Below are 26061 nucleotides of genomic sequence, written 5' to 3' on the forward strand. Positions count from 1 at the left end.
ATAGTACTACTTCCTAATACTGGGAGAATTCACATGAGATGCACATAAAAGTAAAGCGATCACAAATACAGAGAACAAACTAATGGTTACTAGTGGGGAGAGGGAAATCCAACCTTGGAGTTGGGCACCACCCACTCTGGGACTGTCGTGGCTGAGAGCGAGGGAAAGCCACCGGCGACCACACGAGGGCGCCCGCGTTCGGGCCGGGTGAGGCATTCCCGGGCGTGTGCAGCAGGGGTCGCTATGGGCGGAGACGGACCCTGGACCGGAAGCTGGGCTGGAGGCGTCCGGGCGCAGTCGCGGGTTCCTTCCATTTCCGCCGCTGCCGCCGCCGCGGGACCGGGCTGAGTTGCCGTTTGTTCCGAGTCGCTACTCTCGCCGTCGCGATGCCGCTGGAGAACCTAGAAGAGGAGGGTCTGCCCAAGAATCCGGACCTACGCATCGCGCAGCTGCGCTTCCTGCTCAGCCTTCCGGAGCATCGCGGGGACGCGGCCGTGCGCGACGAGCTGATGGCAGCCGTCCGTGATAACAGTGAGGCCGGCGCGAAAGCCGAGTCAGCGGCCTAGGCCTGGGCGGCCCCGCGCTCCCGAGCCTGCGGGGTTTTCCCCGACGGGGCTCGCGAGCCCGGGGCGCTCCGCCGACGGGGTCCCCGAGACCAGACCTGGCCTTTCCGCCCCTCGGGGGTTTCCTTTTGTCGGGGGCGCCCTCTGGGACCTCCAGGCTTGCCCTCAGAGGTTTGCATCTCTGTGCGCCTCCCGCCCTGGGGCCAGCCTCGGGGGGTGGGGTACGGATCCCGAGGTGTTGAGCCCTGTGCCAGGCACGGAAGAGAGACACGACTTACTGTCATTAGCGACTGGTCTCGGGGACTTCAGCATTGCGGGTGGAGGGGAAACTTGGGTCGGTTCCTTTCGCCCTTCCTAGCAGTGGAGGGCAGCGGGCCGTGTACCCTTGTACGCACGTGTCGGTGTGGGGGTGTGTAAACAAGCTTAGCCTTTCCTTTCTTGGAAGACTCTGTGGGAACAGAAGCCGCCGAGAGGCAAACGGAGGTTGTCCTCCCCCCGGCCCTAGTAGAGGGCGGCGGTGACAGGCCTGGCCCTGATGCTGACCGCCCAGCCCTTTACCAAGCTCTGTCCCATCCCTTCCTCCTGGCAGGTAGGCGACTGGAGGATGACTTCGCAGTTGTGTACGAGGAAGGAGTGGGTAGACACTGAGGATGGGACAGGACGGAGCCTCACTCCTAAGTCACATCTCTCTTGTTCGCTCTCAGACATGGCTCCTTATTACGAAGCTTTGTGCAAATCCCTTGACTGGCAGATGGACGGGGACCTGCTCAGTAAAATGAAGAAGGCAAATGAAGACGAGTTGAAACGTTTGGACGAGGAGCTGGAAGATGCGGAGAAGAATCTGGGAGAGAGCGAAATCCGAGACGCGATGATGGCAAAGGCCGAGTACCTCTGCCGGATAGGTGACAAGGTGAGTGAGGTGGCCCCCCCTCTCTGTAGAGCCTGAAATGGGCACTGTGCAAGGTTAGTCCTGTCTCATTTTAAAAACTAGCGTCCTTTTCCACCAAGTGCAGAGGTAACCTGCTTACCTGAACTAGGGAATCAGAGCAAAACATTAATAAAGAAAAAGTTAGTAGTTTTCTCGCTACACCCATTCTGTCACCTGCCCCCAGACAGCAGCCCGTGTGTATTCTCCCCCACCCCCCCCGTGCCAGTAAAACAAGTGCCTGTTCGGAGATGTTTGTTTACTGTTTTTACAAAATTGGGATCATTCTCAGTAGTTCACTTCTGTAACGTATCCTGGTTGGGAAGCATTGGTTCCGGTGCATTTTGAAAATTATTGTTTACACAGGTAATCGTCTTCTTGTAAGAAACTAAGATATTATAGTTAATGCTGAAGTTCTGTTTGGTTTTTCTTTTTTCTCTACATCCTCAGAGATAATCTTTTAAATTCGTTTATTGTACATTTACAGGCATGTGTATGTACTTGTAGAAATTAGGTAGTATTGGTTTAAAAATTTTATTGTAGATAAATGGAATCATAGTGTACTCATGCTGTCCCGTTTACTTTTTCATTCAGATTATATCTGAGTGACTTCCCGTGTTAATGTGCATAAATCTTGCTCATTCTGGTTAACTGCTAGCTAGTCCGTTGTAGGGCTGTGCTGTAGTTTACTTAGCTATTCAGTGGTTGGGATTTCTGTTGTTTTCAGCTGTTTTTGCTAGGACAAGCCACTGCTGTAAAAACATGCTTGTGTGTGTGCCTCTTTGTGTATATATGCTCATGTTTCTCTAAGGTATATTCTATGAGATGAAATCTCTGGGATGAAGAACAGTTTTTAATCTTAGTATGTGTGGCCTGTTCTCCTGCACAGCAGCCAACTTAATTTATACTCCACTATCAGGGCACAAGAGGGATACCCACAAGCATTGGATCTTTTAAATTTTTTAACTTAGTCGTTCTGTAATAGTCGTTAAGAGGATGGGCTTTGAATGTCCTAATTTTAAGCAATGCACCCTGAAGTACTTACATAATGGGTGACACGGTGTCAATATAAAGAAATGAAATAGTGTGAGCTCTTGGATAAGATTGCCTGGGTTGTATTTCTGACTTCAGTAATTATGATTTACTTCTCTGTATGAGTTTCCTCATCTGTTAAATAGGGATAATGATAGTGCCTAGGGGCAAAGAGCTTAGGCTAGTGCCTGCTGCCAAGTGCTGAAATGTTAAATGATAGGAGCCATTATTTAGTTTAAATTTAAAACAAGTTTTTTTGTTCTGATTATAAATATAGGGTTTGAAAAAAAAAAAGCAGCTTTTTTTGGTCATTGTAAAAAGTTGCAAAATACAGAACAGTTTAAAAATAGCTAATAGTTTGTGTGCCTTTTAGGCTGTGTGTGGTTTGGTTTGGTTTTAAAGGGGATGCATTATTACACGTGAATGAGAAACTTAAAGCTTTTGATTTGGGCCTTAAGGAATTTTAAGAAGGATATGTTTGAATCAACATCAGGGGGTTGTAACTTGGTGATGTTCTAATAACATGTTCCAGATTTGTTCAATAGCATTCTTCTAAAAAGAAGAGTTGTCTTTTTTCCCTCCTGTTTACTTTCTTGTTTTAATATTTTGTGTACTATTACTAAATAATGGACTTAGTGGATTTTTATTATTCACTGTGTTGTATTGATTACAGTCATTATTCTTTCCAGTGCTCAGTTTGTTACAAGTTTGTTAGTGCAGGTTCCTTCAGGATGGTTTCTTGGTCCTTTTGACATGATCTCTTTGGTCTTCCTTATAACAAGATGTCACAGGCTCACCTGTTATTTTCACTCTCCAAACCTGGAATCATCCATTTCTCCTAGGATCCCTGGATTCTTTCATTGGGGGATAGTATTTAAAAACCGAGATGTTAGTACTGGGTGTGCCCCTTACTGTCTTGCCAGTCTCTTTTTAGAAATGTATGAGGCATAACTAGTAATTACATAAAACAAAGCCAGACACATACTAAAAAGTACCAAGTATAAGCAAATGATTTTATTCATGTTCATTTTTTTGTTTGGGTTTTTTTTTTTTTTTTTTTTTTTTTTTTTTGCTGGTGGTGGTGGTGGTGGTGGTGGGTTTTTTTCTGTTTTTTTCACCAGGCCACATGGCATGTGGGATCTTAGTTCCTGAAACAGGGATCAAACCCGCATCCCCTGCAGTGGAATCTCAGAGTCTTAACCACTGGACTGCCAGGGAAGTCCCACATGTTCATGTTTTAAAAGCAAGAAAAACATTTTATTCAAAAAAAAAAACCATTTTATTTCACAATGATTTGAGATAGAATTGTATTTTTAACTACTCAATTGTGTTCTAGTAGTCAGCGATTAAGATAAAATTTTATTACTGTTCAGGTGATAAGATTGACAATTTTCAGTAATTTTACAGTAGTGTCTTGTAATTGTTAAAGGAAAAAATATTAAATATATAGAACAAAGAAGAATATTGAAATAATGGTGAATAAATTATGAATGTTTCTTCCATTGTTTTCTAGAATATAAGTATATGCTTAGACACAGTTGATGTATTTTTTGTAAAAGTGGAGAGAATTGTATAAGGAACCCCTTGCAATTATCCCCCAGCTTTAACAAGTATCAGCTCATGCCCATATTGTTCTATCTCTACTCCTACACGTTTCCCCACCTCCTTGCTAAGAAAATCCTAGACAGCTGATAGCTTTTGAAACTTTTAACCTTTTCTCACCTGTTGCCTTGGTTCTCTTGACAGGAAGGTGCTCTGACAGCCTTTCGCAAGACATATGACAAAACCGTGGCCCTGGGTCACCGACTGGATATTGTGTTTTATCTCCTTAGAATTGGCTTATTTTACATGGATAATGACCTCATCACACGGAACACAGAAAAGGCCAAAAGGTGAATTTTATTTTTCATTTTTTTAATGTTTTATTTATTTTTTTTTTTATTTTCTGGCTGTGTCGAGTCTTAGGTGCAGCACACGGGTTCTTTGTTGAGGCACGCAGGATCTTTTCGTTGTGGCGTGCAGGTTCTTCGTTGTGGCGTGTGGGTTTTCTCTTCTCTAGCTGTGGTGTGCAGGCTCCAGGGCGCGTGGGCTCTGTAGTTTGCGGCACACAGGCTCTCTGGTTGAGGTGCACGAGCTCAGTAGTTGCGGCGCGTGGGCTTAGTTGCCCCACGGCATGGGGGATCTTAGTTCCCTGACCAGGGATGGAACCCACGCCCCTCGTATTGTAAGGTGGATTCTTTACCGTTGGACCACCAGGGAAGTCCCCAGAAGGTGCGTTTTAGCATTGGGGGTTTATTCCCTCTAAATTATGATGCTACAGATAAGAAATGGATGTAAGAAATTTACCTATTTTCTTTTGTTTCCAACTAGTATATTTGGTCAAATAATTAATGTTCTTACTTACAGAAATGTGGTCTTTAAATATTTCTTTTTGGTTTGAGTTGTTAAAAGCTGTTTTCTTTCTCATAATAACACAAAACTTGTAAAAAGTGGCACTGTTTATTTCCAGATCATCACCATACTGTTTTGTATTTTATAGCTTGATAGAGGAAGGAGGAGACTGGGACCGGAGAAACCGCCTAAAAGTATATCAAGGTCTTTATTGTGTGGCTATTCGTGATTTCAAACAGGCAGCTGAACTCTTCCTTGACACAGTTTCAACATTTACATCCTATGAACTCATGGATTATAAAACCTTTGTGACTTACACTGTCTATGTCAGCATGATTGCTTTAGAAAGACCAGATCTCAGGGAAAAGGTAATGACTGAATCATATTTGAAGAATACCTTGTGCTCCTCCACCTTAAATACACAAAAATCATTAAAGCACGTATTTGTTTTTTTAAAAAATTTCTAGGTAATTAAAGGAGCAGAGATTCTGGAGGTGTTGCACAGTCTTCCAGCAGTTCGGCAGTATCTGTTTTCACTCTATGAATGCCGTTACTCAGTTTTCTTCCAATCATTAGGTAAGGATAGAGTTGCTCGTTTGGACTGTCTGTCTTCATCTTATTCCTGACCCTGTTTACGGATAACCTAAGATGATTTTTCACATATATGAAAAATACAGTGTGCAGACAGCTGTAGGTCTTTGGTCAGTACAGCTAATCTTTTGCCCATCTTGTTTATAGGGGGGTTAGCAGACTTTGATCAAGTGCTTTTGTGTGGTCCAAGAGCTAAGATTGATGTTTACATTTTTTAAGGATCGTTTAACCAAACAGGACAAAGAAAACTACATGACAGCTCTGTGGCTCTCAGCGGCTAAAAATATCCACTGTCTGGCCCTTTGCCGAGGAAGTTTGCCTGACTCCTGGTTTAGTCTTACTGGGATGTGAGGCAGAAGTGAGCAAATGGTTCGAAGTACTGAGTTTTAGAATTGAGATCTTGAATCTCCTTTTGATTGAGTTGATGTTAATTGAGTTGAATTCAACAGTGGGTTATTTATGCAACAGCTAAATCTTTGTGCCGATTTGCAAATCATTTTCAAGGGATGTCGGTTGAGAAAATCTATTGAAAGTGCTTGTGGTGTTCAACCCAGGGGATCCTTCCCAGATGATTTTCCTAAAACTTAAAGAACTTGGCATTGATAATTCTCTTGTTTGTGCTGCAAGTTTCAGGAAGTATTTGGTTAATAAGTAGGTAGAATTTACAGAACATGGGATAGGAGGACTCCAAATGATGGTCTTCTGTGTTTGGAATAGGTTTTGGCCCAGTGCTTATGGAGTGCTTTCTGCATGAAGTTAGGCTGCTTTATGGGAATTCATACTACTCCCCTCATGCAGTGTGGGAACAGGCCTCCTCAGGTGTGAACGACCTGCATGGCCCTATCTTCCCATAGGTGCATGATGGGTGGGTCTGCACCCAAGGTTGTACTGCAGAATTGCCCTTCTCCCTCTTTTATGCGTGTGGATCTCATCATTATTCTGCTCAAATGTGGCGCTTTTGCCTTCTTCCTTCAGTCCAAAAATTTTTTAAATTCCTTCTCTGCATTGCTGGTCTTATTTTATGCCCCATCCTCTTTTTTTACTGAGATGTAAATCACTATAAAATTCAGTATTTTAAAGTGTGTAATTTCAGTGGTTTTAGTATATTGACAAGGTGTGCAGCCACACCACTAATTCCAGAACATGTTCATCACCCCAAAAGATGTTCTGTACCCATTAGCAGTCACTTCCCATTCCTGGTTCCAGCCCCTAGTCTTTCTGTCTCCATGGATTTGCTTATTCTGGACATTGCATATAAATGGAATTCCACAATATGTGGCCTTTTGTGACTAGGTTTTTTTGCCCAGCATAATGCTTTTACTGTCATCCATGCTGTAGCATGTATCAGTGCTTCATTCAGTTTATAGCTGAATGGTAATGCCACTGCATGGATATACCCCATTTTATTTATTCGTTCATCAGATGATGGATACATTATAAATAGTGCTGTAATAAATGTTCATGTACAAGTTTTTGTGTGGACACAATGTCTAGTTTCTCCTTGGGATATGCCTAGTAATGGAATTGGTGTGTCATATGGTAACTCTTTGAATAACTTTTTGAGAAATTGCTGAACTGTTTTCCAAAGCAGCTACACAATTTTACATTCCCACCAGCAGTGTGTGAGAGTTCCAGTTTCCCCACATCTAATACTTGTTATCATGTGTCTTTTTGATCATAGGCATCTCAGTGGGTGTGAAGTGGTATCTTACTGTTTTGATTTGCGTTTCTCTGATGACTAGTGATGCTACATTATTTTGTCATGTGCTTATTGGTCAAATGCCCTATTTTTACTTATTTAATTTTTTTTTTTTAATCTTTAGGCCGCGCCGTGTGGCTTTCAGGATCTTAGTTCCCCGAGCAGGGATGGACCCCAAGCCCTTGGCAGTGAAAGTGCAGAGTCCTAACCACTGGGCTGCCAGGGAACTCCCTGCCCCATTTTTTGAGCAGCAAATTATTTTGTGATTCTTTTTTAGAGTTTTTCTCTACTGCTACTTAGGATAATTAAGAGTAGACCTTAAAAAAAAAAAAAAAAAAGAGTAGACCTTATGCTTTTTTCCTTTGTAGTGATCTTGACACCAGCACAGTGCCCGTATGTTATTGAGTGCTCTGTGTAACTGTAATTTAACAGAAAAATGGGGGGAAGTGCTATCCTAGTGTGATGAAATTGATGGCTTTTGGAAACTTTGTAATGGTTAAGGTAACCTCTTCCCATCTTCCCCATCCCTACTGGCAACGTTTTAAAATTTACTCATTTCCCAGATTCTTTTAATTTTTATCTAAAAAAATAATTTTATTGGGGTATATTTGATTTACAGTGTGTTAGTTTCAGGCATACAGGAAAGTGATTCAGTTATACATATATTCATTCTTTTTCAGATTCTTTTCTCGTATAGGTTATCACAGAATATTAAGTAGAGTTCCCTGTGCTATACAGGTCGTCTTTGTTGGTTATCTATCTTATATATAGTAGTGTGTCTGTGTTCAACCTGAGCTCCTGATTTATCCCTCCCTCTCCTCGTTTCCCCTTTGGTAACCATAAGTTTATTTTCAATATCTGTAAGACTGTTTCTGTTTTTTAAGTAAGTTCACTTGTATCTTTTTTTTAAAATTAGATACCACGTATGAGTGATTACCATATATTTGTCTTTCTCTGTCTGACACACTGAGTATGATAATCTGTAGACCCATCCATGCTGCTGCAGATGGTATTATCTCATTCTTTTTTGTGGCTGAGTAATACTCCACTGTATATGTGTACCACACCTCCATTATCCATTCCTTTGTCGATGGACATTTAGGTTGCTTCCATGTGTTAGCTATTTGAAATAGTGCTGCAGTGAACACTGGGTTGCATGTAACTTTTCGGATTATGGTTTTCTCTGGATATATATGCCCAGGAGTGGGATTGCTGGATCATATGGTAGTTCTATACTTAGTTTTTAAAAGATCCTCCATATCGTTCTCCATAGTGGTTGCGCCAATTTACATTCCTACCAACAGTGTAGGAGGATTCCCTTTTCTCCACACCCTCTCCAGCATTTATTGTTTGTAGACATTTTGATGATGGCCATTCTGACCCTTTGTGAGGTGATACCTCATTGTAGTTTTGCTTTGCACTTTTCTGATAATTACTGATGTTGAGCATCTTTTCATGTGCTTTTGGGCCATCTGTATGTCTTCTTTGGAGGAATGTCTATTTAGATCTTCTGCCCTTTTTATAAAAAAAAATTTTATTTTTGGCTGCGTTGGGTCTTTGTTGCTGCACATGGGCTTTCCTCTGATTGCGGCGAGTGGGCTTCTCATCGTGGTGGCTTCTCTTGTTGAGGAGCAGAGGCTCTAGGCACATGGGCTCAGTAGTTGTGGCCTGCAGGCTCTAGAGCGGAGGCTCAGCAGTTGTAGCGCACAGGCTTAGTTGCTCCATGGCATGTGCGATCTTCCTGGGCCAGGGCTCGAACCCATGTCCCCTGCGTTGGCAGGCAGATTCTTAACCACTGCGCCACCAGGGAAGCCCTGCCCATTTTCTGATCGCATTGTTTGTTTTTGCCGTAGAGCTGTGTGAGCTGTTTGTGTACTTTGGAGATTAATCCCTTGTAGGTTGCTTCATTTGCAGATAATTTCTCCCATTCTGTGGGTTGTCTTTTCCTTCTGTTTATGGTTTCCTTTGTTGTACAGAGGCTTTTAAGTTTAATTAGGTCCCATTTGTTTTTTTTATTTTCATTACTCTAGGAGGTGATCAAAAAAGATGTTGCTGTGATTTATGTCAAAGAGTGGTCTACCTATGCTTTCGTCTAAGAGTTTTATAGTGTCCAGCCTTACATTTAGGTCTTTGATCCATTTCAGGTTTATTTTTGTGTATGGTGTTAGAGAATGTTCTAATTTCACTCTTTTACATGTAGCTGTCTGGCACCACTTTTTTTTTTTTTTTTGCAAAGACTAGTCCTTTGTTTTATTAATTAATTAATTAATTTTTGCTGTGTTGGGTGTTCGTTTCTGTGTGAGGGCTTTCTCTAGTTGTGGCAAGCGGGGGCCACTCTTCATCGCCACGTGCGGGCCTCTCACTATCGTGAGAGGAGCACAGGCTATTGCGGAGCACAGGCTCAGTAGTTGTGGCTCACGGGCCTAGTTGCTCCGCGGCATGTGGGATCCTCCCAGACCAGGGCTCGAACCCGTGTCCCCTGCATTAGCAGGCAGATTCTCAACCACTACACCACCAGGGAAGCCCCCCGGCACCACTTACTGAAGAGACTGTTTTTTCTCCATTGTATATTCTTGCCTTCTTTGTTGTAGGTTAATTGACCATAAGTGCCTAAGTTTTTATTTCTGGGCTTTCTGTCCTGCTCTGTTGATCTATAATTCTGTTTTTGTGCCAGTACTATTTTGTCTTGATGACTGTAGCTTTGTAGCATAGTTTGAAGCCAGAGGGTTTGATTCCTCCAGCTCCATTTTTCTTTCTCTGGATTGCTCTGGCTATTCAGGGTCTTTTGTGTCTCCATATAAAGTAAAAAAATTTTTTGTTCTAGTTCTGTGAAAAATGCCATTTGTAATTTGATAGGGATTGCACTGAATCTGTACATTGCCTTGGGTAGTACAGTCATTTTGACAATATTGATTCTTCCAATCCAAGAACATGGTATATATCCTTCCATCTGTTTGTGTCATCTTCAGTTTCTTTCTTCAGGGTCTTACAGTTTTCAGAGTACAGGTCCTTTGTCTCCTTTGGCAGGTGTACTCCTAGGTATTTTGTTCTTTTTGATGCGATGGAAAATGGGATTGTTTCCTGAATTTTTCTCTCTCTGATCTTTTGTTGTTAGTCTATAGGAATGCAAGGGATTGCTGTGTATTAATTTTGTATCCTGCAACTTTACTGAATTCATTGATGAGCTTTAGTAGTTTTCTGGTAGCATCTTTTCTATGTCTGGTATAATGTCATCTCCAACGGTGACAGTTTTACTTCTTTTCCAATTTGGTTCCCTTTTTTTTCTTTTTCTTTCATTGCCATGGCTAGGACTTCCAAAACTATACTGAATAGAAGTGGTGACAATGGACATCCTTGCCTTGTTGCTGATCTTGGAAGGAACACTTACAGCTTTTCACTGTTGAGAATGATGTTAGCTGTGGGTTGGTCATATATGGCCTTTATTATGTTGAGGTAAGTTCCCTCAATTCCCACTCTCTGGGGAGCTGTTATCATAAATGGGTGTTGAAGTTTGTCAAAAGCTTTTTCTGCATTGTCAAAAGCTTTCTCTGCATCTACTGAGATGATCATATGGTTTTTATGCTTCAGTGTGTTAATGTGGTGTATCACACTGATTGAGTTGGGGATATTGAAGAATCCTCGCATACCTGGGGTAAATCCCACTTGAGTATGGTGTATGATCCTTGTAGTGTATTGTTGGATTTGCTTTGCTAGTATTTTATTGAGTATTTTTGTGTTTATGTTCATCAGTGATACTGGCCTGTAATTTTCTTTTTTTTGTGGTATCTTTGGTTTCGTGTCAGGGTGAGAGTGGCCTCATAGAATGAGCTTGGGAGTGTTTCTTCCTCTGCAATTTTCTGGAAGAGTTTCAGAAGGACAGGTTGTTAACGCTTCTCTAAATGTTCGATAGAATTCACCTGTGAAGCCATCTGGTCCAGGACTTACGTCTTTTTGAAGTTTTTAAATCACTGTTTCAATTAGGTACTTGTGACTGGCCTGTTCATATTTTCTATTTCTTCCTGGTTCAGTCTTGGAAGGTTGTATCTTTCTAAGAATTTGTCCATTTCTTCCAGGTTGTCCATTTTATTGGCATATGGTTGTTTGTAGTAGTCTCTTATGATCCTTTGTATTTCTGTGGTATCCCTTGTAACCTCTCCTTTTTCATTTCTCATTTTGATTTGAGTCCTCTCCCTTTCTTTCCTTGATGAGTCTGGCTACAGGTTTGGCAAGTTTGTTTCTCTTCACAAAGAACCAGCTTGTAGTTTCATTGACCTTTTCTGTTGTTTTCTGTGTCTCTATTTCATTTATTTCGGCTCTGAGCTTTATAATTTCTTTCCTTCTACTAACTTTGGGTTTTGTTTGTTGTTCTTCCTCTGGTTGATTTAGGTGTAAGTTTAGGTTGTTTGAGATTTTTCTTGTTTCCTGAGGTGAGACTGTATTGCTGTAAACTTCCCTCTTAGAACTGCTTTTGCTGTGTCGCAAAGGTTTTGGCCCATCATGTTTTCATTGTCATTTGTCTCTAGGTAATTTCTGATTTCTTCTTTGATTTCTTCAGTGAGCCCTTGGTTGTTTAGTAACATATTGTTTAGTCTCCATGTGTTTGTGTTTTTTTTACAGTTTTTTTTCCTGTAACTGATTTCTAGTCTCATAGTGCTGTGGTTGGAAAGGAGGCTTGATTTGATTTCACTTTTCCTAAATTTACTGAGGCTCGATTTGTGGCCCAAGATGTGATCTGTCCTGGCGAATGTTTAGAAGAATGTGTATTCTGCTGCTTTCGGATGGATGGAATGCTCTGTAAATATCAATTAAGTTCATCTGGTCTAATGTGTCATTTAATGCCTGGGTTTCCTTATTGATTTTCTGTCTGGATGATGTTAAAATCCCCCGTGATTGTTGTCTTACTGTCAGTTTCTCCCTTTATGGCTGTTAGCGTTTGCCTTATATATTGAGGTGCTTCTGTATTGGGTGCATGTATATTTACAACTGTCACATCATCTTCTTGGATTGATCCCTTGATCATTATGTAGTGTCCTTCTTTGTCTCCTGTAACAGTCTTTATTTTCAAGTTTATTTTGTCTGACATGAGTATTGCTAGTCCGGCTTTCTTTTGATTTCCATTTGCACGGAATACCTTTTTTCCATCCCCTCAATTCCAGTCTGTATGTGTCCCTAGGTCTGAAGTGGATTTCTTGTAGACAGCATGTATACGAGTCTTGTTGTTATATCCATCCATTCTGCCAGTCTGTGTCTTTTGGTTGTACCATTTAATCCATTTATGTTTAAGGCAGTCATCAATATGAATGTTTTATTGCCATTTTGTTAATTGTTTTGGATTTGGTTTTGAAGGTCTTTTTTTCTTTCCTTCCTCTTTTGTTCTCTTCTCCTGTGATTTGATGTCTATCATCAGTGATGTGTTTGGATTGCGTTTTCTTTTTTGTGTCTCTATTATAGATTTTTGGTTTGTAATTCCCATGAGGTTTTGATATGGCAGTCTGTATATGTACAGGATTGTGTTAAGTTGCTGATCTCTTAATTTCAAATGCATTTCCAATATCCTGCCTGTGTACTTTCCTCACAGTTCCTGGTTTTGATATCTTATATACGTGTGGATGATTTCCTACCGTTACTTTGTATTTGCCTCTACCAGTGAGCTTCTCCGTTTGTAATTTTCTTGATTCTAGTTGTGGCCTTTTCTTTTCCGCCTAGAGAAGTTCTTTTTAGGATTTGTTGTAAAGGTGGTTTGGTGGTTCTAAATTCTGTTAGCTTTTGCTTGTCTGTAAAGCTTTTGATTTCTCCATCGAATCTGAACTAGAGCCTTGCTGGGTAGAGTATTCTTGGCTGTAGGTTTTTCCCTTTCATCATTTTAAATATATCATGCTACTCTCTCTGTCCTGCAGTTTCTGCTGAAAAATCAGCTGATAATCTTATGGGGGTTCCTTTGTATGTTATTTGTTGCTATTCATTCCCTCGTTGCTTTTTATATTTTTTCTTTGTCTTTACTTTTTCTTAGTTTGATTAATATGTGTCTTGGAGTGTTCCTCCTTGGGTTTATCTTGTATGGGCCTCTCTGTGCTTCCTGGACGTGGGTGAGTGTTTCCTTTCTCATGTTAGGGAAGTTTGCGGGTATAATCTCTTCAAATATTTGCTCAGGCCCTTTCTCTCTCTCTTTTTCTTCTGGAACCCCTATAACGTGGATGTTGGTGCATTTAGTGTTATCCCAGAGGTCTCTGAGACTGTCCTCATTTGTTTTCATTCTTTTCTTTATTCTGTTCCGTGGCCATGATTTCCACCATTCTGTCTTCCAGCTTACTCGTTCGTTCTTTTGCCTCAGTTATCATGCTATTGATCCTTTCTAGTTTATTGTTCATTCCAGTTTTTGTATTGTTCATCTCTATTCATTAAATCTTCTAGCTCTTTGTTAAACATCTCTTGTAACTTCTCAGTCTGTGCCTCCATTCTGTTTGAGATCTTGGATCATATTTACTGTTATTACTGTAACTTCTTTTTTAGGTAGGTCGCCTACTTCCTCTTCATTTAGTTGTTCTTACGGATTTTTATCATGTTCCTTTATCTGAAACACATTTCTCTGCTGTCTCATTTTGTCTGATTTTCTGTTTGTGGTCACCTTTCTGCAGGTTGCAGGATCGCAGCTTGTCTTGCTTCTGGTGTCTGCCCTCCGGTGGGTGACGTTGGTCCTGAGGATTGTGCAGGCTTCCTGGTGGGAGGGACTGGTGTCTGCTCACTGGTGTGTCTTGTCCCTCTGGTGGGCAGGGCAGTGTCAAGGGGTGTGTTTATAGGTGGCTGGGAGCTCAGTATGAGTTTAGGCAGGTGGTCTGCTCATGGGTGGGGCTGCGTTCCCATCCTGCTGGTTGTCTGACCTGAGGCTTTCCAGCACTGGAGCCTGTAGGTTGTTGGGTAGCGCCTGGTCTTGATGCCAAAATGGTGACCTCCAGGAGAGCTCATGCTGATCAATAGTCTCTGGGGCCTCCCCCCAGAGACTATTGAAAACAATCAGGTATTACCCAGAAAAGGATGCTATTTTCTCTTTCAAGTAAAACATTTTTAAGTACAAAGTCTTACAAAGTCTTACTCCTGCCTCCCCAGGAGACCCTCCAAGACTTACAGGTCTAGCCCTGGCTCCTATGGAGTTGCTGCTTTGTGCTCGGTCCCAGTGTACATGAAACCTTGTGTGCGCCCTCCAAGAGTGGCATCTCTGTTCCCCCCAGTGCTGTGGAGCTCCTGTACTCAAGCCCCATTGGCCTTCAAAGCCAAATGCTTTTGGGATTCCTCCTCCCAATGCCAGACCCTCAGGCTGGGGAGCCTAATGTGGGGCTCAGGACTCTCACTCTTGTGGGAGAACCTCTGTGGCATATTTATTTTCCAGTTTGTGGGTCAGTCACTTGGCAGGAATGGGATTCGATTATGTTGCAACAGTGCCCCTCCTGCTGTTGTCGTGGCTTCTTCTTTCCATTGAGTGTGAAATATCTGTTTTGGTAGGTTCCAGTCTTCTGTATCAGTGGCTGTTCAGCAGTCGTGATTTTGGTGTTTTTGCGAGTGTAGGTGAGCTCAAATCCTTCTACTCTGCCCTGTTCTGTGGAATTGAGTGGTGGCTTTTAGTTTGGATGCTTGCTGTGTCTTTGCTCAGTGTGTGCTGGCTGTCATCCACTTGATATGGGTGTGCAGGTATAGCGGCCCTTCCCGGGATAGCGGGGCTAGCACTTGGTGCCTGGTGGCAGGTCTCATATGGGTGGCTGCTGTCCGTACACTTCTGGGACAGTGGGGGCTGGGCCTGGTGCCTGCTCGCGATTTCCCAGACATTTAAAATAAAATGGACAGATATTTAAATCTTTTTGACAACAGTCATCATTTCTATCATTTACTCTCTCCTTCTGTGTACTAAGGCATGTAGCATTTATTTGGTTTTACATATACATAAGCCTTTTTGCTTCTCCAAATATACATAGACTTTGTACTTAAAAATATTTTATTTGAAAGAGAAAATAGTATCCTTTTCTGGGTAATACCTGATTGTTTTCAAAAATTAAAAATAAACTGATGAGAAAGTCCTACGTCCAGATTCATTTACACATTCATATACACAGAATTCTTCTGGAATAGAACCACTTTAAGATTGTTGTATATCCTTCCAGAACTTTTATTCATTATATGTACTTTAAAAATCAGAAAATAACACACCAGAAAAAAACCCCCAAAGTTTTTTGTATACATGGAAAATTTTCAAGTCTCTCTCTAGCCTTTGATTGCCCGGGTCCTTTCTCTAGAGGCAACTACTGATTTCAGGTTCCAAGGGTGTCCATCCAAGGGCATTTGTATCCAGAGGTGTATGAGCACGTAACACCTTTAAACATGTGTGGATGTGTTTTACATGCAGTTTTGTAAGTAGGTTTTTTTTCTTTTTCTTTAGAATATAATGTATCTTTTTATGTCTTTTAGAAATAGCTGGTTATTGAGTCAGTATTTTTAAGTGGCTCTCGGGCATCAGACGCTGTGTATGTAGTGGCAGATCAAACAGGCAGAACTCCTTGCAACTGCCAGTTATCCTTTTTTGAGGACCTTAGAACTTCAGTGTATTGAAATAATGTATTTTCTCTGGACCTACTGCCTCATCCTTTGTTAGGCCTCTCAGTGACTAACTGGCCCAGGCTTGGTCATTGCCCTTATCTCTATAATTCTGTCATCAAATACATATGGATGGCAGTGATTTCCAGATTCGTGTCTCCAGCCCCACACGTGCCAGTGAGCACCAGACCCAAGCCTTGGGATCTTCGACTTGGATGTCTGACAGGGGAATCCACCTCAACCCTGCTGAAGTGTAATGTTTGCATCCTTCCCTCCCCACCTCCCCCCACCCCCCACCCTCAGGCACAAAGCAACTCAAAGAGAAAAGAAAAATTCTCCTTCTGCAGGGATTTTTATCTTGTGCAAGCCAGCAACATAAGTGTATTCTTGAATCTTTTGTCTTGCTTATCTTCCATATCCTTGTAGCTGTCCTCCTGCTACATTCTGAACCTGCTCTCCTTTCTGTTCTTGGGCTTAGCCAGGCTCTTCCTGCCTTGGGTCTTTGCATTCTTTGTGTTGCTCTAAGCCTCCTGCTCTCTGCAGGGCGGGTTCCTCAGAGAAGTCTTCCCTGTTGACTCCAATCCCATGGAAGCCCTCCTGTTGACTATCACACCACAGTTTTATTTTCCTTACAGAAGTTGTTCTTTTCGGAGAGTACCTTCTTTATTTCTTCATTTATCTCTTCTCTTTGAAAATTTAGTTGCTGTGGCAGCAGAAATCTTATCTTTTGGTTTCCTCCCATATCCTCATTATTTAGAACAGTGGTATAGTAGATATTGTAGAATAATTTGCACTTCTGTGTGTGGATTGCTCATTAATACTCTGTATACACTTTATAAAGGCTGTTAATTTCTATCATGTTATAAATCCGTCCTCCAGTTTAATCAGTTTATCCTAAGGGAGGTTCTTATAATTTGTCATCTTATTCATTGCAGCTGTTGTGGAACAGGAAATGAAAAAGGACTGGCTTTTTGCTCCTCATTATCGATACTATGTAAGAGAAATGCGGATTCATGCATACAGCCAGCTGCTGGAGTCATACAGGTCGTTAACCCTGGGCTATATGGCAGAAGCCTTTGGTGTTGGTGTGGAGTTCATTGATCAGTAAGTTTAAATAACATCACGTCAATTTATTTTTTACAGTTACCTTTGCATGTGTGAACTTGTATATTTTCTCCATTTACACTGTTTCCCTCAGTTATAAAAACAAGATCTAAGAATTTTTCTTTCAATATCGAAACAATCATCTGTTATCTCTGCTTTCATGATGTGTTTCTACTGCAGTAGCAAAGATGGGACAAAGTCTACTTTTAATCATAACTGGAGCAGAAGTCGTCTCTGTTACATCTTTGTGAGCCACACTGCTACTACGCTAGTGACTCTTAGGACTGAGCGTGAAGTATAAGATAGAGAGCTATTTCCTCTGCTAATGCCTTCGGTTTTTTGGTTGCTACTGCAATCCTGGGCAAACGGGTTGTTAAAAATGGAACTTTCAGCGCTTGAATCAGAGATTCACCAACTGAATGGGTTGGCATTGTTTCAGGTCTCTGTCTTCAGGGAGTTTCATTCTAGTTATGGGGAGAGTTGGCAAGTAAGCAAATAAACGTGTAAGTCATTTCAGATAGAAGCGAGTCAACAGAGATAATACAGTGGCACAGAAAGATGAGTAGCTGCCGCACAGTGGTGGAGGTAGGGGCGTAGCCGTGGGGGAGTCAGGCGTTGTACGGCTGTGTAGGGCCTGGTGGAGAACGTGGGTTTTAATCCGGGCAGTGTGGGGAGCCACTGGAGCATTTTAAGCCTCCAGTCGGTAACACGGTTCCATGCTCTGTCTCAACACACGCTGCATGGGGAGACCAGGTGGTCTGTTCAGTAGCTCACGGAGGAGATGTTCCCGTGTCTTGGACCCAGGGTAGTGGGAGTAGAGTTGGAGAGAAGTAGACGTTCAGAGAGAGTGTGAGCTGTCCAGATGGTATCTAGATATATAAGTGGTTCCCAAACATCAACCTTTTAACTTTGAAGATGTAGTTGGCAGTGGCTCACAGTGGAAAACGCAGCTTTTAATGAAGCTGCATTTGATTTTAAAGGACCACACTCTTTTTATTTAGCCATTTTGCGTTTTTTCTATCAATTTGTTATGAAAAATTTCAAACATGCAGAAAATTGTAAAGAGTTACACTGTAAGTTCCCATAGATCCTTGATTGTGTAATTTAGTAACATTTTGTTACATTTGTTTTGATCACTTTCCATCTGATTTTTAGCTGCTTCTGTCACCTTAACATGCATATCAGTGTTTGTTTATGGGTGGGCGGGTTGGTTTTGAGTAATCTTTGCATTCAGTAAAGTGCACAGATCTTAAGTGTAGCCAAACTATGGAGCCAGAAATTTCCTCCTTCTCTTCCTGTGAAAGAAAAAGAGGCAGTGATAGTGGGTTTTGTTGGTTATCCATACCAGAATAGAAGGCTGCATTCCCTAGGTTGGTTTGGTTTTGTTTCACTTCTGAATTGAACTCATGTGTGAAATTAAGTCTGGTAACGACTGCCCAAGAGCAGCTGGTTAGTGGGGTGGGGCTGGGGGCGTGCGTTATAAACGTGCTTCTCACGAGGCAGTGTAAGCAGTGGCTTCCTGTGGTGGGCAGTGCACAAAAAGCAGGGGCTGGTCTGGCTTCCTACCCTTTAGTTTCTTCACTGTGCTGTGGTGGTGATAAAGCCATGTCCACTGGTTGGGAGCAGTGCGAGGCTCAGTTGAAGCTGTGGATAAGATGCACGGAAGCAGGGAGCACCAGTTAGACACACCACAGTGTTCTGCAAGGCATTACGATGGCATCTGCATTGATGGTATGTGGTACGTTTCTGGTGGTATTTGTTTAGTGGTTCCCTTCAAGGTCTCAGGCCGGCTTTAGGGGCAGAGGTGGTCAGTACTTACGGAGCTGCTGTTGTCGTTACCAGAAAGGCCTCGTTTGAAATTTCTGTGATATGTGATTCACGCCTGGGTTTTCACAGATTCTCGTTTTCTTCCCTCATAAAATGATTTTGGCTGTATTCTCCCATTTTGTTGGTAGGTGGTTTGTTTGGGGAAGATGAGTCATCTTGGGGTATGTTTGATTGATTAGCACATGGGGAGGTGACAAAAACATCGTTTGGATCTAGGGACTTGAACACTGATTTAGGGCATTAAGTAGTTAAACTTTACTCTTGGTACACATAGTTCACAATGAGCGTAACTAGGAGTCAGAATATGTGACCGAAAGACCCCCGAAATGGGCTTCCCGTGGGCACTGAGACTGGTGGTCATTGCATTTTTACGATTTCTATAGCAAGTGCTGGGGAAAAGGATATTCTAGCAGAGAGAGATTTAGGAGCATGGTTGGGAAACCGGCAGCCTAGGTGAGCTGGATGGAACGTGTGGTGGTGGGCACAGGAAGGCCCAGAGCGAAGCATGGGAAGGTACTAGGCTGGATCTGAAGAAGGGCCGTCTTAAAGTTGTTTAGAGTCTCTTCTGATCATCGGGGCGGGGGTGGGGGGATGTAAACGAAGGGCCGAACTAGTCTGGTGAGGGTGGGCACGGGAAGAAGCAGTGGAATTGTCAGCCTGGGAGGCCTTACCTCAGCAGAGGGCGTTCCTGAGTTAGAGTTTGCTTGTACGTCAGTCACGTCTAGTGCTGTTCTCTACATCTTGTTCCTAAATCATAACATCAAGATCCTTCTTTAGAGGTTTTGCCTGCTGTTCTTTGGATCTGGGTAGGACTCACAAGGCTGGTTATAGCTGGTTGGGTAGTTTCTCTGTGTACTTCAGTCCCAGAATAATAGGGGCCAGTGGGTTTCACAGCTGCATGCAGTCTGGAGATGCAACTATATAAATTGCTGGAAAATGAACACAAGTGAGTTTAGAAACAGTGCTGATCTTTTCTAAGATTTTTACCTAAAGCCACTCAGTAACATAACTCAAAAACCAGCAGTTGAATTTTTAATGATTATAGCAATAGAGCATGCTCTGTACTATAACCATTGTTACACATAGTTCTTGCTAGTTTTAAGATAACCTCTAGCTTAAAATCTTCACTAGCATAACTTCCTCATCTTTCAAGCCCATCACCAGATTTTCCAAAATTGAACGTTTCCTTACTGAAAAGGAATAGTGGGGCTTTCACCCCTGACTGACCAGCGGCAGTGACATATACTGCAAACATCTTTTAGCCACATTTTCATTTGTTTGGTAGTATTTTGCCATGGAGAAATTCTTTTTGCATAATTGAGTTTATCATTTTTTCCTTACATGGCTTCTGGGATTTGGGATAATTAGGCTGCCTCAACACCATTCCATAAGCCAACGTTTCCCCACTGACTTGAAATGGCATTTTCGTTTGAGATTTGTTTGGGTCTTAAGATTTGGAGTTTTCTTCCCTGTTGGTGCTTATGTGCTAGGATCAAGATGTTTTAGTATCTGTGACAGTAATCTGTCACATAATTTTTATTTATTTGGAATCAGATTTTTCTTAAATTAGGAGGACTCCCCCTAATTAATCTCCAAATTTAACGTAATTCTGTTGTGAGTGGATTATCTTAAAGGAGTCAGCTTTCTGTTTAATTCCCTTTGGCAGCATTGGAAATCTGTCTTCATGTAGCTCTAGTGCATTTCTGAGCGTTTCCTTTCTTCTCCGTCTCATACAGTGGTAGACCTGGACAGAGGGTTTCACTGCTGATGCTGCTGTGGAGCCGGGTGTGTGACTGTGTGGTTTCAGTAACTGTCTGAAATTAGGGGGTTGTGACGGGATGTGCTCACAAATGCCTTGTCTCACATTCCTAATTCGAATTTACTGTGGCACGTTATTCCGTCTTAAAAATAATTTGAAAGGTTTCCTTCCCTCTGTGCTCTGAAGGGTTTTGAAAATCCTTAGAGTTCCAGGCTCCGGAAAGGTTAAGTAGAAGGAAACTGGATGGTTTCATCAGGTTCCCTCTCTCAGTAAAGCTCATTACTTTCCTCCTTATGTTTATTTAATTTTCCTTACCCCTTCAGGTTTTTTCCTGAGCACTTCTGCAGCTGTGAGACACTTACGCTTCAGATGAATAGGCACTTGTAGGGTCATGTGAATTCTGGTAGATAAGACACCGACAAGACACTGGAGACCATCTTCTCAACTACTGCTCGTCAAAATGTTACCTTGAAAGACAAATCATGTGTTTCTTTAGTGCAGTTTATTTTCCTAAGAATTCTCTATAAGGCTAACGCTAAAGGCTTTTTTCCCCCTTCTCTCTCCATTAGGGAACTCTCCAGATTTATTGCTGCGGGGAGGCTACACTGCAAAATAGATAAAGTGAATGAGATAGTGGAAACCAACAGGTACTCTGAAGTTTGTGTATCATTTGTAATACTGCACAAAATAAAGGGCACTCTTAAAAAGAAGAGTGCCTTCTTTTAAAAGTAGGTCAACTATTGTTATGGAGTAATGTGACTGGTAAATAATTCATTTTTTTTCTTCGATTTATTTATAGACCTGATAGCAAGAACTGGCAGTACCAAGAAACTATCAAGAAAGGAGACCTGCTATTAAACAGAGTTCAAAAACTATCCAGAGTAATTAATATGTAAGAAAAACCCCAAAACAAAACCTCATACACAAAGGATTTCCCGCAGAGATGCTTACAACAAAACCTCATACACAAAGGATTTCCCGCAGAGATGCTTACTTTACTTTGTGCCCAGTTGAACTGTATAAAATAAATACTGCGTTGTTTCTTTCAATTTTTAAGAATGGGGTCCAGTAATGTTAAAATAATGTACCTTTGCGTCATTTGAACAGCTCTGGTAAAGGGTGACAGAGACTACAGTACTTTACTTGAGTTCAAATTCCTGACTCTGCCTCTTCAGTAAAATAGGGGATCATGCAAGTCATCTCTTACCTTGAAGCCTTCTGAATTTTATGAAGAAGAGAACATGCTGTGTATAATTAAACACGGTGCTCAGTACACAGAAGACAGACGAGAAATGCAGTGTATCGTAAGCTTTCCCTCAGAGACGAGTATCTACAGAAGATAGGAAGTTACTCCTTTTCTTGGAGGCTACCATAACCCTAGATTGTAGAATCTGCCAAAGCCAGTCTCACTGAAGAGTTTAGCTATACTGGCAAAGGGAATCTTTCTTCCCAATTATACTTAGTGAGTCAGAGGGGGAGAGGTGCTAGGAAGAAAGAAACACAAAACCAGATAAAGGTGATTGCTAGGGCATGAGAGCTCTCTGCTATAGGGTGTCATAGAAGGCCTCTCTAGTACCATGATCCTTGCAGACAAAGGAGAGAGAGAGAGACCATGAGAGCAAGTATCGAGGGGAAGAAAGTCGCTGGAGGTTTCCAGCAGAGGAATGGCCCAGTTGGACTTACCTTGGAAGTGTCACCATGGCCCTGAGCTGCAGGGACGCTGGGGAGTGGTGGAATAAACTGTAGAGGCAGCCGCATTCGCGGAGAGAGGATCCCAGGCTTGCTGAATGGTGACCTTGACAAGAGCAGTTTTGGTAGAGCTGAGTTAAAAAGAGAATGGGAAATGGCATTTTACTGTATAAAGGAAGGGGAGAGAAGTATGAGGTTTTGATTCATTTTTTTTTAAGAGAGCATGTTTACATTGCTGATGGGAATGATTCATTAACATATTAGAGGAGAAAATACACGATCTCAGTGGCTAATCTGTTGAAAATAACTTGAAACAAACATTCATTCTTCATTAAAAACTTGAGTAAAACTACGAGTAACAACAGGTTGGGAAAGCAAAGCCCTCTTGCAAATTATATACTTAATGGCAAAGTGTTAGAAGCACTGCCTTGAAAGTCCAGACAGTGGCAATCGTCAGTACTTGTACTGAAAGAGGGGCCACTGACTGTCTGTTTGCCAAGGAAGCAGGGACCAGAGCTGTGCTCTGACAGGACCTTCTTGCAGGTGCTGTGGACTATTAAAGTGCCGGAAGGATTTCTAAAAATGCTTATTATTTGTAAAACCTTATTAACAATGATCACTGTAATTTCTTGAAGAAATTAGTAATATAAATACCCTTAATTAACAACACCCACGACCCTGAAAATCAGTGCTGTTAAATCCAACATACATGGTCATCGAGAACTCACTGTGTTCCCTGTGTCCATTTAAAAATTAGTAGGGCTCTGCTTTCAGCCAGTTATCGCATTGCAGTTCATGCTAGAGGGGAAGAAGTAGGATTAAAATGTCAGCTTCTGAAAATAACTCCTTCCCTCAACCCCCACCTATAAAACCCACCTGGACTCTGATGTGATCACACACAGCAACCATGGCTTTTCAGTCGAGGCTTAGCTTGAGTGTTGGCCTAGAAGAGAGCCAAAAGCCACATGACACTCTCCATTCCCCCCTTCCCGGCTTTTTGTTTTACCATTTTAGCCCCACCAGCCTAAAATTAGTAGGTGAGGATAACAGGTAAGAGATGCTAAAAGAAACAAGAAATGCTCTTCACTCCCAGTGCTAGATGGGGAAGCTGACAACTCTTAAGACTGCAGATAAAGGTCCAGGTGAGTAAATTGCCTCATGATGAGTAAATAATACAGTTTTGAGGTGAAGGAAGTCCAGTTTTTCCTTTCTTTTCCTGAAAAAGAATAGGCCCACTGCAAAAGAAATTCAGGATACTAAAGTGGACTTGCCTTGTCATTCTACCCTGCAGAGGTAATAACGCCTATTAATATTTTGATGAATATTCTCTATATTTAGTCCTGTGCATATGTATTTTTAAATACAAAATCAGAGTCTCTGGGTTAGCCTCAGAGTTATCAGTTTGGAAGTGAAAATAAAATAGGAACCCAACACATTTCTTTTTAATGTGGCCATATGGTATAGGAGAAATGAGCACTGGACACTGCAGCTGGAAAACCAAATTCTGACCCCAGCTCTCCTCATGCTGGCTCTCTGATGCTGGGAGAAATTACTTCCTTCAGCCTATTTCCTCAGCTGTAAACTGGAGGAGAAAACCAGGCTTATTATGAGGTTCATTTATATGAAAACATTACAACCTATAACACATGCACATTAATTACCGTGAGTGTTGGTAGAAAGCTGTCACATAAAATTAATACATTGGGCCATCTAAGCCATGTTTTATGGGAAAAACGGAGAAGTTTTTAGAATTTTTTGGTGTTTGACTACCTCATTGATGTTCTTCACTTACGTTTGTTACATAGTTAGACCATGGAGAATGCTAATTTCAAACCTTGGTTCTCTGCTTTTTGACCAGTGGGAGTATTTTAAATCTTGATAAAAGGCTCGTCGAGGAACTTTTAGGTCCAGGTCCTTATTTCTCACAATTGCGGATACAAAAGGTTCAGAAACCCAAAGCAAGTCAGGATGCCACAGGAGGCTTCCTGAAGCTACCAAGCTGCAAACTGGTCACCGACGGGCAGCAGCTGTTATCGGCCCCCTGACCCCCATATGTTTTTAAGAAAAAAATATGTATGGCTACCATCTAAAAATTGAAAGGCAATTCAAAAATCACCTATTATCGGGGCTTCCCTGGTGGCGCAGTGGTTGAGAGTCCGCCTGACGATGCAGGGGACGCGGGTTCGTGCCCCGGCCAGGGAGGATCCCACATGCCGCGGAGCGGCTGGGCCCGAGAGCCATGGCCGCTGAGCCTGCGCGTCCGGAGCCTGTGCTCCGCAAAGGGAGAGGCCACGACAGCGAGAGGTCCGCGTACCGCAAAAAAAAAAAGAAAAGAAAAATCACCTATTATCTAGCTTCTCTGGAAAAACGCACAGCTCAGGTTAACTCTGCGCTCACATTTCCAGTCCAGCCGAATGGCTAGCACGTCTCCAGCAGGCCCGGTTCACCCGGCCTGCCCTGTTTGTTACCTTACAGTACCTGCCTGGCTCCACTGCCATTTGAGTTTGTTGTCCTGGTCCTACCCCCCTATCGTACACCTGGGGTTGATGATCAGCAGCCTCCGTGAATCACCTAGGAGAATCCATCCAAAGAATTAAAGTCTTAATTTTCTGGTTTTACTCATGAAGGGCACACATATCGCAATATGAAAATACGATTATCATCCAATGATAGTTTCATTTGCTAAACGATATAGCACTAAAACACTTTCACTGTGTTTAGTCCCTTTTCAGTACTGATCCAAGGTGGCAACCTGTCACTTTTAGCAACCCTAGTCTCACTCATAATACACTATTCAAGTACAAAATGAAGTCACTGGGATGAACGATTTTGTCATTATTCTCTAAAACCATAACACCGATTTCTTGTTTCAGTAACATCTGTGTATCAAATTTATCCAGTGAGATAAGTATTTATAAGCTTTGTCAAATTTTGGTAATCTATTTCCTACATGAGAAAAACTAGATCAATTTTTCATTTACTAGCAGCCTTTTAGGAGTGGAAATACTGTCTACAAGCATTTTTGTTATTAAGTGTCTGCACCTAACTTTTACCTAACCCAGTGGCTGCAAGGATAACCTACACCTCACTTGTTCACGGAGCGCATACACTGCAGTGCACTTAACATTTTGTGACTGAACACAGGTAGTCTTCAGTAACCTGACCAGGCATTAATAGTAATTGATGGATGGAAGGTTACTGACCATTAGCAAATCAATTGTATAATTAATTCTAAATTAATCCCTGGTGCTGTCCGAAACCAGTTTTTGAAGAAGATTAATAGCTGATACTTGACATCTGTCTCCCTGATTATGGGGGGGAAAAAGGGAGAGGGGCTGTGATAATCCTTCATCCTTCTAATTCTACACAAATTTGTACTTGTTAGTAACAAACGTCACATCTCCACAACGGCTATGGGGGAAGTGGAGTTACATGCCTGTCTGGAAAACATGAAAGACTCTGATAATCACTGGTTTTGGTTTCAAAACCATTTTGCATTATTCTTCTGTCTCTGAAGACCTACAGAGGGTATCAAGAATGTGGGTCAGTTTGGTCCAGGCCATTATAATAACTTTGAAGTGCACGGTCAAAGGGGTGTGTGTGTGTGTGGGCGGGGGTGGGTGGGGGGGGTGGGTTGGTGGTGTTTAACCTCTTGTCATTCGGAAATCTCCTGTGGTGGCATAATTTTCCCTGTGCAGACTGGATGGAAGAAATAAAAGGTGCAACTTGCCAGTGAGTGATCAGCCTCCTGTCCGGCAACTACATATCATAAATCCTGACACTGCCTTGGGGACGGGACCACTTAGTCAAGACTACCAGTAGGTGGCGTCCTGGCCACGGTACTAACGGGCTCTTTTAGAAGTTATCGGAGACCTGCTTTGCCAGAGTGTCTCTGCAATTA

The 26061-nt window shown here is 42.1% G+C and overlaps 1 protein-coding gene and 1 long non-coding RNA gene across 6 annotated transcripts; one reads left to right on the top strand and one right to left on the bottom strand.

The window, feature by feature from the left end:
* The first annotated feature begins 273 nt into the window (after nucleotides 1-273).
* On the top strand, nucleotides 274-21520 carry PSMD6 (proteasome 26S subunit, non-ATPase 6). Of its 3 annotated transcripts, XM_067043734.1 has the most exons (9): nucleotides 299-531; nucleotides 1268-1473; nucleotides 4267-4412; nucleotides 5060-5279; nucleotides 5379-5487; nucleotides 16717-16885; nucleotides 21041-21118; nucleotides 21271-21387; nucleotides 21431-21520. In XM_067043734.1, the coding sequence occupies exons 1-8, from the start codon at nucleotides 387-389 to the stop codon at nucleotides 21365-21367; spliced, it is 1170 nt and encodes a 389-aa protein (XP_066899835.1). In that variant the 5' UTR covers nucleotides 299-386; the 3' UTR covers nucleotides 21368-21387; nucleotides 21431-21520. The 3 variants fall into 3 exon arrangements, with proteins under 3 accessions (XP_058931773.1, XP_066899835.1, XP_066899836.1); XM_059075790.2 differs by having other exon boundaries at nucleotides 274-531; nucleotides 21271-21520; XM_067043735.1 differs by having other exon boundaries at nucleotides 467-1152; nucleotides 21271-21520.
* On the bottom strand, nucleotides 16091-24354 carry LOC136794978 (uncharacterized). Of its 3 annotated transcripts, XR_010842524.1 has the most exons (8): nucleotides 24277-24354; nucleotides 23037-23103; nucleotides 22870-22958; nucleotides 22155-22291; nucleotides 21679-21801; nucleotides 20834-20938; nucleotides 19384-19641; nucleotides 16091-18180 (listed from the first exon to the last, which is right to left on the bottom strand). It is a non-coding gene; the product is annotated as an uncharacterized lncRNA (long non-coding RNA). The 3 variants fall into 3 exon arrangements; XR_010842522.1 differs by having other exon boundaries at nucleotides 16091-19641; XR_010842523.1 differs by lacking the exon at nucleotides 22870-22958 and having other exon boundaries at nucleotides 16091-19641.
* Nucleotides 24355-26061: the final 1707 nt, after the last annotated feature.

Source organism: Kogia breviceps, chromosome 10, assembly GCF_026419965.1.
Source record: "Kogia breviceps isolate mKogBre1 chromosome 10, mKogBre1 haplotype 1, whole genome shotgun sequence".
Lineage (NCBI taxonomy): Eukaryota > Metazoa > Chordata > Mammalia > Artiodactyla > Physeteridae > Kogia > Kogia breviceps.

Excerpts from the sequence above, each read along its gene's own strand:
- PSMD6 (XM_059075790.2), top strand. The coding sequence starts at position 387 with ATGCCGCTGGAGAACCTAGAAGAGGAGGGTCTGCCCAAGAATCCGGAC. Across the intron at positions 4,413-5,059 it reads AACACAGAAAAGGCCAAAAG|CTTGATAGAGGAAGGAGGAG; the intron begins GTGAATTTTATT and ends TGTATTTTATAG. Across the intron at positions 5,280-5,378 it reads GACCAGATCTCAGGGAAAAG|GTAATTAAAGGAGCAGAGAT; the intron begins GTAATGACTGAA and ends AAAAATTTCTAG.